This window comes from Lontra canadensis, unplaced genomic scaffold, assembly GCF_010015895.1.
Source record: "Lontra canadensis isolate GAN:19392208 unplaced genomic scaffold, GSC_riverotter_1.0 scaffold86, whole genome shotgun sequence".
NCBI lineage: Eukaryota > Metazoa > Chordata > Mammalia > Carnivora > Mustelidae > Lontra > Lontra canadensis.
In genome coordinates, this window is record NW_022631080.1 from 5,201,812 (window position 1) to 5,215,960 (window position 14,149).

A 14,149-nucleotide genomic window follows, 5' to 3' on the forward strand; every position below is an offset into this window, starting at 1 on the left:
GCAAGTCAAGGGTCAAAAAGATTTGTGTATCAGGATGAGTGATACCATTGAGCAGCCTTGCACCCTTTCCCTAGGACAGAAAATGAGTGCTCTGCTACTATTTGTATTACGGTTTGTGATTTGAGCTCTGTCTGCCTGTCATAGACACAAGATTTGTTTGAGTCTTGCAAGTTAATCTGCTTTTGAATGGCCAGAGAAGGAGATGCTAGGTTTGCCTTAACGGTAATTTAAAGTCCAGGGTTGGCTAGCAAGAGCCTCAGTGAAGAAATGCACAAAACTATAGTTTATAGTTCCTACCTTCTCTCTAGTGTCTCCAAAAATTCTCATTTATGTTATTGCCCAGCTTATATTCCTCTGTCCATTATTTTAATGACCCTTTTCCATGTACACTTGTTTCTTGGCCCATATCCCATAGTGACGAGTGGCAAACCTCTAATCTGATTAAATTCAACTCAGCCTACCCTGGGTCTGCAACTAGGAAGCTAATTGTGCTGGGTAAAAGCACAAAACCATGGGTTTTTTTTGGTTTCACTTTTTCACTTTTTAATCTATTATTTCACTTTTTAATCTATAATCTATTATTTCACTTTTTAATCTGTAATGACTAACCCCAAGTGGGTCCTTTAAGATGGCTGACATTTCTACTGCATTCCTCCTTTCCTTCACTTTCTCACAGTATGAGATCAGTATCACACACCTTACCTTCCCTCACCTCAAACCTCCAAGACTTCCTCTTTCGTCTTCACTCTAAACTTGTAAATATATTAAGTGACCTAGCATACATTTGCACTTGGATATCTATTAGGCATCTCAAACTTAACATGACCAGAAAAACCCTCCTGGTTTCCCCATAACCTGTCTTTCCTGTCTCAAGAAATGGCAATTCTATCACTTCTGTTGCTCAGGCTCAAGACCTTAGCTTCACCATTTATCATGTGTTCAATTTCCTATTTTATATCCAGTCCATCAGCAAATTTTGTTGAATTTCCTCTTAAAACTATATTTAAATCTGAACCTTTCTCACCCTTCTTCTACTCTTGCTTAGCCATATTTGGTTCCTTAGGGTTTTTGGAACATGCCAAGGAAATTCCTACCTTAGAGTCTTTGTATTTGCTCTTCTTACTCTTCTGTCTGGAATGCACTTTTCCTGGATTTTCACATGATTTTCTTCCTGAGTTCCCATATATATATATATATATATATATATATATATTTTTTTTTTTTTTTTAAGATTTTATTTATTTATTTGACAGAGAGAGAGAGCGATCACAAGTAGGCAGAGAGGCACACAGAGAGGGGGAAGCAGGCTCCCTGCTGAGCAGAAGGTTCGATGCAGGACTTGATCCCAGGACCCTGAGATCATGACCCAAGCCAGAGGAAGAGGCTTAATCCACTGAGCCACCCAGGCGCCCCGCTGAGTTCCTTTATATCTTTGCTCAAATGTTTCCCTATCAAGAGAAATCTTTTTGGACTTTCCCACATGAAAGAACAGTTCCAAGATATTGTGTACTGTCTTACCCTTGTAGGAGAGGAAAAATAATTTTCCCTCTACCTCTCTAGGGTCTTGGTTGAGACCTCCCTTAAAAGACAACTTAAGAAGTGGGGGCACCTGGGTGGCTCAGTTGGTTAAGTGTCTGCCTTCGGCTCAGGTCATGATTCCAGAGTCCTAGGATCCAGCCCCACATCAGACTCCCTGCTCAGTGGGAAGCCTGCTTCTTCCTCTCCCCACTTTCTTTCTTGCTCTCTCTCTCACGTATGAATATAATTTAAAAAAAAAAAAAAAGGAAAAGACAGATTAAGAGGGAAAACAAAGCAAACAAGTTTAAGAACATGTATACCTCCTCTATACATGGGAGAGACCCAGGAAAACTGAGTAACTCCCCAAAGTGGCTGGAACCATCACTTTAAATACCATCTCCAGCTACAGACGAAAGATATTGGGGTGTGGCAGCAAGTTATGGGAGGTTTTCAGTTCACAGGGAGGGTATGGTTGTTATGCAGACTTAAGTATCTGCCTTCTTTGATGAGAGTTTCTTCCTGGTAGTTTTCAGAGCTTTTCCTGTGTCTGCTGTTACATAACAATAGTCAGCTTAAAATGATCCTTATGCCAGGGATGCCTGGGTGGCTCAGTCCATTAAGTGTCCACCTTTAGCTCAGGTCATGATCCCAGGATCCTGGGATTGAGTCCCCGCATCCTTCTCCCTCTGCCTGACACTCCCCTCTGTTTGTGCTCTCTCTCTCTGACAAATAAATAAATAAAATCTTAAAAAAAAAATCCTTATGCCAAAGAGGCGTATGTTCAGCTGACAAATTGTGCTCCCCTTCACCCAACATTACTTTTCCGCATAGCACTTATCCTGTCTGAAATGCTATATATTTCCTTATTTTATTGTCAGCATCACCTCCCGAGAATATAAAGTCCATGAAAGCAGGAACAGTGTCTATTTTATTCACTGCTGTATCCCCACAGCCTAGAAGAGTACTTGGCATAGAGAAGGCACTTAATAATTTTGTTGAATGAAGATTGAATGAGCTACCCATGTCTCATCAGTTTTTTCAGATGACACTATTTGGACTGAGCAAATAATATGCTGGGTTCCCAACACTTTTTATGTTAAAGAGCTATTATTGCTTTTACAGGTGATCGATTTCAGAAAGTGGAATTAGCATTGACAGGCACAGGACTTCCCGTCTTACTACAGTTTGATCCAGGAAAGGTCCTCAATTTTGCACCATGTTTCATGGGTGAACATTCAGAGCTTCTGTGTATTATGCAAAATCGATCCAACTCACTTCCTGTGATGTACCGCTTTCAAAAAACTGCACATTTTAAAATTGATCCTGAAAGGGGCAAGATTGATGAAGGATGTATCCAGGTAAGATAATTACTCGATGCTTTCACATGCTTCAGATATTTTAAAATTTGCTAAAATGACATGCAGAGGATTAAAAACTTCATTTTGTTCCACCGGTATTATAAATTTTATCTCTTCTGTGGCCTTGTTGTGAATGCTTTAGTGTTGGCACTTACACAGTATCTGTAATTATTTGTTAAGTGCCTTTCATGTGCCAGGAAAAGCATTTGACACTGAAGGGAATGTAAAGAAGGACAAAACATAGTTATTGCTCCCAAGGATTTTTGGGGGCGGGGGGCTCAGAGAGTATTTATTTATTGTTGCTCCAGGAGGCAGGACTCGAAATTTAACTATCTTACATGGAGCCTTAGCCCTCCCTGTCTTGAGTGGGTGCAGGAATAGGTCCTGAAGGCTTTGTCTAGGACAGTGGCACCCAGCAACCAGAGGAGGAATGCCCCTGAGCCAGTAGTTGCCCATAGCTGCAAAAAGTGAAAAGGAGGTAGGAACCAGGCACTTGCCCCAGCCTCAGAGATGCTGAAGGAAGTGCAAGATGCTTTGGGACTCACCCCTAGACTGAAGATTGGCCAAGCTGGGATATACACATGTGGGACAAGCGGAAGTCCAGTGCCTCACTGGCACAGGCTGTAGCCCCGGGCTATAGTTAACCCATGACAGAAGGGAGAGGGTTGGCAGTTTGGCCTCTGAGGGGTCCAGGCCTGGCCCTCCTGTGAGGTGAGGTGGTATGGGGGAAAACTGCCACCATAGTGTTAACTACTTGCTGAGGGGTGAGTTTCTCAGCCTTTTGCCTAAGGGCATGTCCTTTGCCCCCCAACTCTTAGTGGTTGATGGAAGGGCATCCTGCAGCCATGGTCGCGGGCATTATGTGTCACGGGCACAGTGAGGCATGGCGGGTGTAGGGTACGCTCGCAGCAGGAGTTTTGTCGTCGTCAGGCCAGCAGATAGGATTAGCAGGTATCTGAGTGTAGGGAGGACAACGGGTCCTGGCACAGGCTCGGGTCTCAGCACGGGTGCTTGTGGTCCTGGAGTGACTCCACTGGTACATCAGTGACATACCCCACCACAGAAGCCCCACCATCCCCTTGCTCAGTCACTGGGCGGGGCAGGAGGAGGAGGGGCGGTTCAACGTGGGTGGTGCTGGTGGCCGAGAGGGACGGGACTGGGATGCAGGTGGCACTGCGCAACTCCTTGCTGCGCCTGCGCCTGCGCCTGCTGTAGACTCACTTCCGCTGCCTCTTGGAGCCCTGCTGGCAGCGTGTAAACTGCGGAGGCCGCTTGGTGGTGGTGGCAGCCATGCTGGACACAGCCTGCGTCATCCTCTGCCTTGGCCTAGGGCAACCGGTTCCTGGTCTGCCTGTGCAGACAGCGATGCCTCCTTCCCTCCAATGCTCCACCCAGTAAGAATTTTTTTTATGTATTAAGGAAGTGTAAAACATACATACCAACAGCTATGGTTTAAGAAGAATGCAAAATGTGTTGAAAGAGATCTCTAAGAAGGTGATAGTGAAACCCAGAGGACTGTTTTTACTTCCAGCCAGGTAGCTAGGTCTGCCTATGATAGTAACATGAGCCAGACCTTGAAGGTTGAGCAGAATTTTCAAATTTGAAACTAGTTGTTCTAAACTGGCCTAGGCCTCCAGCTGCTGGTGTGCAGCAGGCAAGTTGAAGTCTGAGGAATGCCTGTGAGTCCCAGGCCAGCTTCTTTCTCACTACTCACATAACTCTTGTCCTTGTCCTCTAAATCAGGGTTGGCTGACTATGCTGCACAGGCCAAATCTGGCCTATTGTCTGTTTTTTTAGAGTAAACTACTGTTGGGATGTAGCTGCTCTTATTGTCTGTTGTCTATGGCTGTGTTTATGCTACAAAGGCAAAGTTGAATAGTTGTCAGAGAGCTGTGTTGATTAAAAATAAGATCGTTAAAGGGACACCTGGGTGGCTCAGTCAGTTAAGTGTCTGCCTTTGGTTCAGGTCATGAGCCTGGAATCCAAGGATCGAGTCCTGGGGCTCCCCTCAGGGAGGGGAGGGCTCCACTCAGCTTCTTCCTCTGACCCTTCCCCCTCTCATGCTCTCTCTCTCAAATAAATAAATACATTCTTTAAGAAAAAAAAAAAAAGAAGAGTTATTTTATGGGACGCCTGGGTGGCTCATTTGTTAAATGTATGCTTTCGGCTCAGGTCATGATCCCAGGGCCCTGGGATCAAGCCCCATGTTGGGCTCTCTGCCCAGCAGGAAGCCTGCTTCTCCCTCTCCCACTCCCCCTGCTTGTGTTCCTTCTGTTGCTGTGTTTCTCTCTGTCAAATAAACAATAAAATCAAAAAAAAAAAAGAAAAAAGAAAAAAAAGATAGTTATTTTACCAGCAAAACTGGGTTTACTTGAGAATAGCAGAGAACTGTAATTCGGGACAAACAAGCTATGGCAAAAATCATAGGCTTGTCCAGCAACCAAAGAGAGGAACGTTATTTTAGGAGAAGGAGAAAGAAGTTGGGAGTGGTTATTTTGAAGGAAAACCCACTAAAGAAGAGCAGGAGTTCAGGGTGATGCCTGTTTGTTGTTGACTGGGTTGCTGGGGTAATCGATTTCTTACAGGAGATGCAGTGTACATATTTTCTGGTTGGGACCTGTATCAGATGATTCTTTCCAAACCACGTTTCTTCTTGTAATTGAAGTCTACTGGCAGGGCGTGAGAGCTCCTCCTTCTGGCCTCCTGATTCCATTTTAGTGAGGTTTCCCTTTATTAATTTTTACAGTTATATGGCCCATAAAGCCCAAAATATTTAATTTCTGGCCATTTACAGAAAAAGTTAGGAGCCTTGCTCTAAACAGTAGCAAGCATGAATGCTTTCAGTTTCACCTCAGGTTCTTATGTTACCATCTTTTCTTCACTGCATTGTGATATGGCTCATAAAGTTATTGATGGAAGCTTTCTCCCAGTTGCAATCAGGAACTATTGTACACATGTTTAAATGCATGCAGCTCATATTTATAACTCTTCCTGCTTCATTAGAATGACTCACTTCCATCCCCCCAAATTTGGATAGATTTAATCAGTCTTTATAGAATAACAACTGATGTTAACTACATTATGGAAAACGTGTGCTTTTTAACCGCTTCCTAGACTTTCTTTAGTTCAGTCCTCTTAAATCTACCAACTCAGTTTATTTTCTCCAGCGACATGGACCTCTTTCAAAATGTGTCTCATAGCTAAGTTCCAAGTGTCATTTTTAACCCTCTGTGTTTCTGGGTTTCTCAAGCACTAATAACTTTCAGATTAATAAAAAGTGAATGTGGGAAGTGTGGGGGGTTTGCTGGAGTCCTGTGGCTTACACAGGCTGGTCAAATCGTTTGTTAGAAGTGACATATTATTTGGAAGTGAGATGAAATTGTTCTTTTTAGTACTAGCTTATTGAGCTAGAATTCTCATATGATAAAATTCACACATTCAAAGAGTATAATTCAGTACTATTTAGTATATTCATAGAATTGTGGAACCATTAGCACTTATTCTACAACATTCTCATCACCCCAGGAAGAAGCTGTGTGTCCATGAGCAGTCACTCCCTCTTCTTATTCCTCAGCCTGTGGCAGCCACTAATCTCTTTTCTATGTCTAAATTTCCCTGTTCTTGACATTGCATATAAATATAATGATAAAATATGAGGACTCTGTGTTTGGTTTCTTTGATTCAGCATTATATTTCCAAGTTGTGTCAGTGTTGGAAGTATGTGTCACTACCTCATTCCTTTTCATGGCCAGATTGTATTTCATTATATGGATAGCCTACCTTTTGTTTATCCATTCATGGGTTGATGGGTATTTGAGTTGTTTCCATCTTTTGGCTCTTACGAATAATGCTGCTATAGTTATATTGTTATCACATTGTTACAATGTCCTTTTAATGGTGAGGACACTTAAGATCTACCATCTTATCAAATTTCAAGTGTGCGATACAGTATTGTTAACTATAGTCACCATTTCCAGAAGTTACTCATTTTGGAGAACTGAAACTTTGTGCCCTTTGACTAACATCATCCTATTTTCTGGTCCTTCCCACCCCTAGCAACCACCTTCTACTCTTCTGTTTGTTTAACTGTTTTAGATTCTGCTTGTAGGTAAGATAATGCAATATTTCTCTTTCTGTGTCTGACTTATTTCACTTAATATAACATTCTCTAAGTATATCATGTTGTCACAGATGTCAGGAATTCCTTCTTTCTTAAGGCTGAATAAATTTCCGTTATTCTTCTGCATGTGGATATCCAATTTTTCCAGCACAATTTATTAAAGAGACAGTCTTTTTTCTACTGTGTGTTCTTGGCATTCTTACTGCAGCCTAGTTGATTATAAAGGCACAGATTTATTTGTGGGCTCTCTATTCTGTTCATATGTTTATATATCTTTTTTATGCCGTAACCGTCCTGTTTTGGTAACTATAGCTTTGTAATATAGTTTGAAATCGGGAAATGTGATGCTTCCAGCTTTGTTCTTTTTGCTCAGAATTGCATGGGCTATTCAGAATCTTTTGTGTTTAAATTAGGAACAAAAAGAGTAAAATACTTAGGAATAAACTTAACCAAAGAGGCAAAAGACTTAAACACTGAAAATTGTGAAACATTGATGAAGGGAATTGAAGAAGGCACAAATAAAGAGAAAACCATCCTGTGTTCATGGTTAGGGAGAATTAATATTTTTAAATGTCTGTACTACCCAAAGTGATCTACAGGTTTATTACAATCCTTATCAAAATCCCAGTGGTGCTCTTTAAGAAACAGAAAAAAAATCTAGAAATTCATATGGACAAGTTTTCAGTACTCTTCATTATACACCAAAGAGTAGGATTGTTGAATCATGTGATAACTCTGTTAACCTTTTGAGAAACTATCACACTGTTTTCCAAAGATATTGCACTATTTCATAACTCTTACCAGCAATGAATATGTGTTTTAATGTTCTAATACCTCCACACCTTTGCCCGTATTTGTTAATTTTCTTCTTTTTGATTTTATCTATCCCAGTGGGTACAAAGTGGCTTCTCACTGCAGTTTTCATTTACATTTCCCCAGTGACTATTGATGTTGAATGCCCTTCCATATGCTTATTGTACATTGGTATATGTTATTTAGAGAACTGTTTATTCATGTGTACTGTAGCCAGGATAATGACCACCTAAAAGTGTCCTTATCCTTATCCTAATCTCTGGAATTTGTGAATATGTAATGTTTCATGGCAATGGAGAATTTAGGTTTTAATTGGAAGTAATGTTGATAATCATTTGACCTTAAAATGGGGAGATTAACCTGGATTATCTGTGTGGGCCCAATATAATCACAGGGGTACTTAAACATAAAATTAGGAGGCAGAAAAATTGTCAGTGTCAGAGTGATATGATGTGAAAAATATTTGCATGTCTGTTACTGGCTTTGATAATGGAAGGGGAGGGTAATGAGCCAAAGGAACACAATGGCCTCTAGAAGGTAGGAAACGATAAGTAAATAGATTCTCAAAAGAAAAAAAAAAAGGAAATAGATTCTCCACTAAACACCAGAAATGAACGTTATTCTGCTGAAATCTTGGTTTTGGTTCATTGAGATTGGAGTCAGACTTTTGACCTACGGAAGTAGAAAAAACTGAGCTGTTGTAACCCACAGAGTTGTTTGTAATTTGTTATTGTAAAAATAGGAAACTAATACAATATTCTTTACCCATTTTTAATTGGGATATTTATCCTTCTCTTGTTGAATTGCAAAAGTTCTTTATGTATTCTAGATAGAACTCCTTTATCAGATATGTGACTTACAAATATTTTCTCCCCTTCTGTGGGTTGTTTTCTCATTTTCTTTTTTGTCCTTTGAAATAAAAAAGTTTTAAACTTTTGATCAAGTCCAATGTATCTTTTTCTCCCCTTTTGTCACTTGTACTTTTAGTATCATGTCTTGGTAGTTATACAATATCCAAGGTCATTAAGATTTGTTCCTGTTTTCCTCTAGGAAATTTAGCTTATACATTTAAAATATATTATCCATTTTGAGATTTATAGTGTTATTTAGACATCCAGATTCATTCTTTTACATATAGATGTCCAGTTATCTTGGAATCTTGGCATACTTATTGACAAAATACTTGATTGTAAATGTAAGAGTTTATGGACTCAATTCTTTTTTATTTATCTGTGTTTATCCTTGTACCAGTATCACAGTGTACTGATTAGTGTTGTAGTAATTTTTGAAATTGGGAAATGTCAGTCCTTCAGATTTGATCTTTTTAAGGAAATTTTTGACCAATTTGAGACCCTTGAAAATTCGTATGAATTTTAGAATTAGCTTACTAAGTTCTATAAAAACAAAAACAACAACAAAACACCCCAGCAGCTGGGATTTTGATAGGAATTGTGTTGAATCTATAAATCTGTTTGAGAGTGTTTCCATCTTAATATTAAATCTTGCAATTTATGAAAATTGGATAGCTTTCCATTTATTTTTGTCTTTTAAAATTTCTTTCAGTAGTGGGGTGCCTGGGTGGCTCAGTGGGTTAAAGCCTCTGCCTCCCACTCAGGTCATGATCTCAGGGTCCTGGAATCAAGCCCTGTATCAGGCTCTCTGCTCTGCAGGAGCCTGCTTCCCTCTCACTCTCTGCCTGCCTCTCTGCCTACTTGTGATCTCTGTCTGTCAAATAAATAAATAAAATCTTTAAAAAAAAAAAAACAATTTCTTTCAGTGGTGATTAGTAGTTTGCAGTATACATACATGTCTTGCCGTTCTTTTAAAAATATATTCCTAATCTATTCTTTTTGTTGCTGTGTAAATGAGATTGTATTCTTAAATTAATTTTGTATCATTTACTGCTAGTATATAGAAATACATTTTTTTATATATTGACCTTGTATCCTGTAATCTTAAAATCATTTATTCTGATGATTTTCAGTGGGTTCTTTGGGATATAAGATTAATGTTGTCTGTGAATAGAGACCATTTTATGCCTTCCTTTCCAATTTGGATGAATTTTATTTCTTTTTTCTTCCATCATTGCGTTGCGTAGAACCTCTACTATGGTATTAAATAGAGGTGACGAGAGTATATTTTTCTTCTTCCTAATCTAAGTTTCATCATTAAGTATGATGTACGTTGTGGGTGTTTCATAGATTGCATTTATAAACATGGGGAAGTTCTCTTCTACTTCAAGTGTTTTAGGTGTTTTTACTGTGAAAATGTATTTTCTCAAGTACTTTTTCTGTGTCTATTACAGTGGTAATATGTTTTTTGCCCTTTATTAAGATGGGGTATTACCTTGAGTGATATTCTTTTTTTTAAATATTTTATTTATTTATTTGACAGAGATCACAAGCAGTCAGAGAGGCAGGCAGAGAGAGAGGACAAAGCAGGCTCCCCGCTGAGCAGAGAGGCCGACGTGGGGCTCGATCCCAGGACCCTGGGATCATGACCTGAGCTAAAGGCAGAGGTTTTAACCCACTGAACCACCCAGGCGCCCCTTGAGTGATATTCTGATGTTAAATTAATTAATTATTAATAAATTAATTATCAGGGATAATTCCCTGTTGTACAGAGTGAAAATCCTTTGTACATATTTCTGGGTTCAGTTTGATAATATTTAGTTGAGGAATTTTGCATATATATTCATTAGGAACATTGACCCATAGTTTTCTTTTCTTAAACGTCTTTGGTTTTGACTGAGTAAAGCTGCTGTCATAGAGTAAGTTGGAAACTGTTCTCTTCAGTTTTTGGAATAGTTTATGAAGGACTGGTGCTAATTCTTCTTTAAATGTTTGATTAAAAAAAAGGTTTGATAAGATTCACCATCAAAGCCATCATGTTCTGGGCTTTTCATTATCAGAAGGTTTTTGATTTCTAATCAATCTCTTGTTAACCCAGGGCTATTCAGATTTTTTATTTCTTCTAGAACCAATTTTAGAAGTTTGCAACTGTCTAAGAATGTGTCCATATCATTTAGGTTATCTAATTTGTTGGCATATACCTGTTCATCATATTACCTCATACTTTGTTTTGTGTATGTATGTCAATTTTTGGTTTTATGTTTATGGAAATCAACTACTTTGTTCACATGCATTTTATTTTATTTAAATAGTTTTTTTCTTTATTAAATTTTTAAATTTCGATTCCAGTATAGTTAGTGTACAGTGTTATATTAGTTTCAGATGTACAATGCAGTGATTCAGCATTTCTATACACTACTCAGTGCTCATCATGATAAGTGCACTCCTTAATTCCCATCACCTGTTTCACCCACCCCGCTGCACTCCTCCCCTCTGGTTACCATCGGTTTGTTCTCTATAGTTAAATGTCTGTTTCTTCATTTGTCTCTCTTTTTTCCTTTGCTCACTTGTTTCTTAAATTCCATAAGTAAAATAATGTGATATTTGTCTTTCTCTGACTGACTTATTTTGCTGAGCATTATACTCTCTAGCTCCATCCATGTTGTTGCAAATGGTAAGATTTCATTCTTTTTAATGTCTCAGTAATATTCCTGTGTGTGTGTGTGTGTGTGTGTGTGTGTGTGTGATGTATATATATATGGTCTGTGTGTGTGTGTGTGTATATATATGTCATATATATATGGCATCTTTATCCATTCATATATTGATGGACACTTGGACTGCTTCCATAATTTGGCTATAATGAATAATGCTGCAATAAACATAGAAGTGTATATATCCTTTTTAATTAGTGTTTTTGTATTCTCTGGGTAAATATCCAGTAGTGCCATTACTGGATCACAGGGAGGGTAGTTCTATTTTTAACTTTCTTTAAAAAAAATTTTATTTTTGTTTATTTGACAGAGAGATTGAGAGAAAGAGAGAATGCACAGTTGGGGGAGTGGTGCGCAGAGGGAGAGGGAGAAGCAGGCTTCCAGCTAAATATGGAGCATGATGTGGGGCTTGATTCCCGGACTCTGGGATCATGAACTGAGCTAAAGGCAACTGCTTATTCAGCTGAGCCACCCAGGCGCCCCTAATTTTTAATTTTTTGATGAACCTCCATACTGTTTCCCACAGTGGCTGTACCAGTTTGCATTGCTACCAACAGTGCAAGAGGATCCCTTTCTCTGTACATCCTCACCTACACTTGTTTCTTGTGTTACTGATTTTAGCCATTCTGACAGGTGTGAGGTTATATTGTGATTTTTGGTTTGTATTTCCTTGATGATCAGTGGTGTTGAGTATCTTTTCATGTCTGTTGGCCATCTGTATGTTTTCTTTGGAAAAATGTCTGTTCATGTCTTCTGCCCGTTTTTTAAAAAGATTTTATTTATTTATTTTCAGAGAGAGGCACAACAAGAGAGGGAACACAAGCAGAGGGAGTGGGAGGAGGAGAAGCAGGCTTCCTGCTGAGCAGGGAGCCTGATACGGGGCTTGATTCCAGGTCTCTGAGATCATGACCTGAGCCAAAGGCGGATGCTTAATGACTGAGCCATGCAGGTGCCCCTTTCTGCCCATTTTTAATTGGATTATTATTTTTTTTTTGAGTGATGGGTTGTTTAAGTTTTTCACATATTTTAGATACTAACCCTTTATCAGATACGTCATTTGCACATAGCTTCTCCTATTTAGTGGGTTGTCTTTTAATTTTCTTGATTGTTTTCTTCATTGTGCAGAAGCTTTTTATTTGAATGTTCCCTCAGTTTTTTTAAAAAAATATTTTATTTATTAATTTGACACAGGGAGAGAGCACAAGCAGGGGTAGCAGCAGGCAGAGAGAGAGGGAAAAGCATGCTCCCTGCTGAGCAGGGAGCCTAATGCAGGGCTGGATCCCAGGAGGATCAGGACCTAAGCTGAAGGCAGATGCTTCATCGACTGAGCCATCCAGGCACCCTGTTCCCTCACTTTTTATTGTTGATAGTGATAGTCTCTCTTTCATTCTTAATTGTAGCAGATGGTCTTACTCTCTCTCTCTCTCTCTCTTTTTTTTTTTTTTTTTGTTTTTTGCTTGGTGAGTCTGGCTAATGATTTTCCATTACTGTTGATCATTTCAAAGACAGTTCCAGATTTGTAGATTGTCTCAATTGCTTTCAGTTCTCTATTTCATGTATTACTGCTTTTCTCTTTATTCCTTTTCTTCTCTTCAGTTTGGGCTTACTTTGTTCTTCTTTTTTCTATTTTCTAAGGTGGAAATTTCGGTTATGATTTAAAGACCTTTTAAATTTACTAATTTTTTTAAACTTAAAAAAAATCATTTATTTTTGACAGAGAGAGAGAGAGAGAGGGAGAGAGAAAGTACCTGAGCAGGTGTAGCACAAGTTGGGTGGGGGGGACAGAGGGAGAAGCCAACTCCCTGCTGAGCATGGACCCTAATGTGGGACTTGATCCCAGGGCACTGGGATGGTGACCTGAGCCAAAGACAGATGCTTAACTGACTGAACCACCCAGGTGCCCCTAAATTTACTTTAATCACAGCTTTTGCTGTATTTCATGAGTTTTGATATGTTGTGTTTTAGTTTTCCTTCATCTCAGGGTATTCTCTAATTTCCCCTGAGGTTTCTTTGACCCATTGGTTACTTAGAAGTATATTGTTTAATTTCTACATATTTGTGAGTTTTCCATATTTCCTTCTCTTTGTTCTTTTTAACAATTTCTATACTTTATTGATAGTCTCTATTTTGTGAGTTGTTTTCTTTCTTTCTTTTTTAGATTTTTATTTAACACACTGAGAGCGTTCACAAGTAGGCAGAGAGGCAGGCAGAGAGAGAGGGGGAAGCAGGCTCCCCACCGAGCAGAGAGCCTAATGTGGGGCTCAGTCCCCGAACCCGGAGACCATGACCTGAGCTGAAGGCAGAGGCTTAACTCTGAGCCACCCAGGCACCCCTGTGAGATGTTTTCATACCTTTACTAATTCTTTTTTTATTGAGATATAATTAATATATAGCATTAGTTTCAGGGATACAATGTAATGGTGGTATTTGTATATATTGGAAAATGATCACCATAATAAGTCTGTTTAATATCTATCACTATACCTAGTTATAGTTTTTTTTCTCATGATAAGAACTCTTAAGATTTACTCTTGTAGGGGCGCCTGGGTGGTTCAGTGGGTTAAGCCTCTGCCTTCGGCTCAGATCATGATCCCAGGGTCCTGGGATTGAGCCCCACATTAGTCTCTCTGCTAAGTGGGGAGCCTGCTTCCCCCTCTCTCTCTGCTGTCTCTCTGCCTACTTGTGATCTCTCTCTGTCAAATAAATAAATAAAATCTTAAAAAAAAAGATTTACTCTTGTAGGAACTTTCAAATATGTGATATAGTATTGTTAGC

At 39.2% G+C, this 14,149-nt stretch overlaps 1 protein-coding gene across 1 annotated transcript in view; it reads left to right on the forward strand.

Moving 5' to 3' along the window:
- Window positions 1-14,149, forward strand: part of CFAP47 (cilia and flagella associated protein 47) — a 509,602-nt gene that overhangs the window by 25,740 nt on the left and 469,713 nt on the right. Inside the window, exon 8 of the mRNA XM_032883134.1 lies at window positions 2,641-2,876. Coding sequence (XP_032739025.1) covers window positions 2,641-2,876 — 236 coding nt within the window. The remainder of the gene's footprint in view (window positions 1-2,640; window positions 2,877-14,149) is intronic.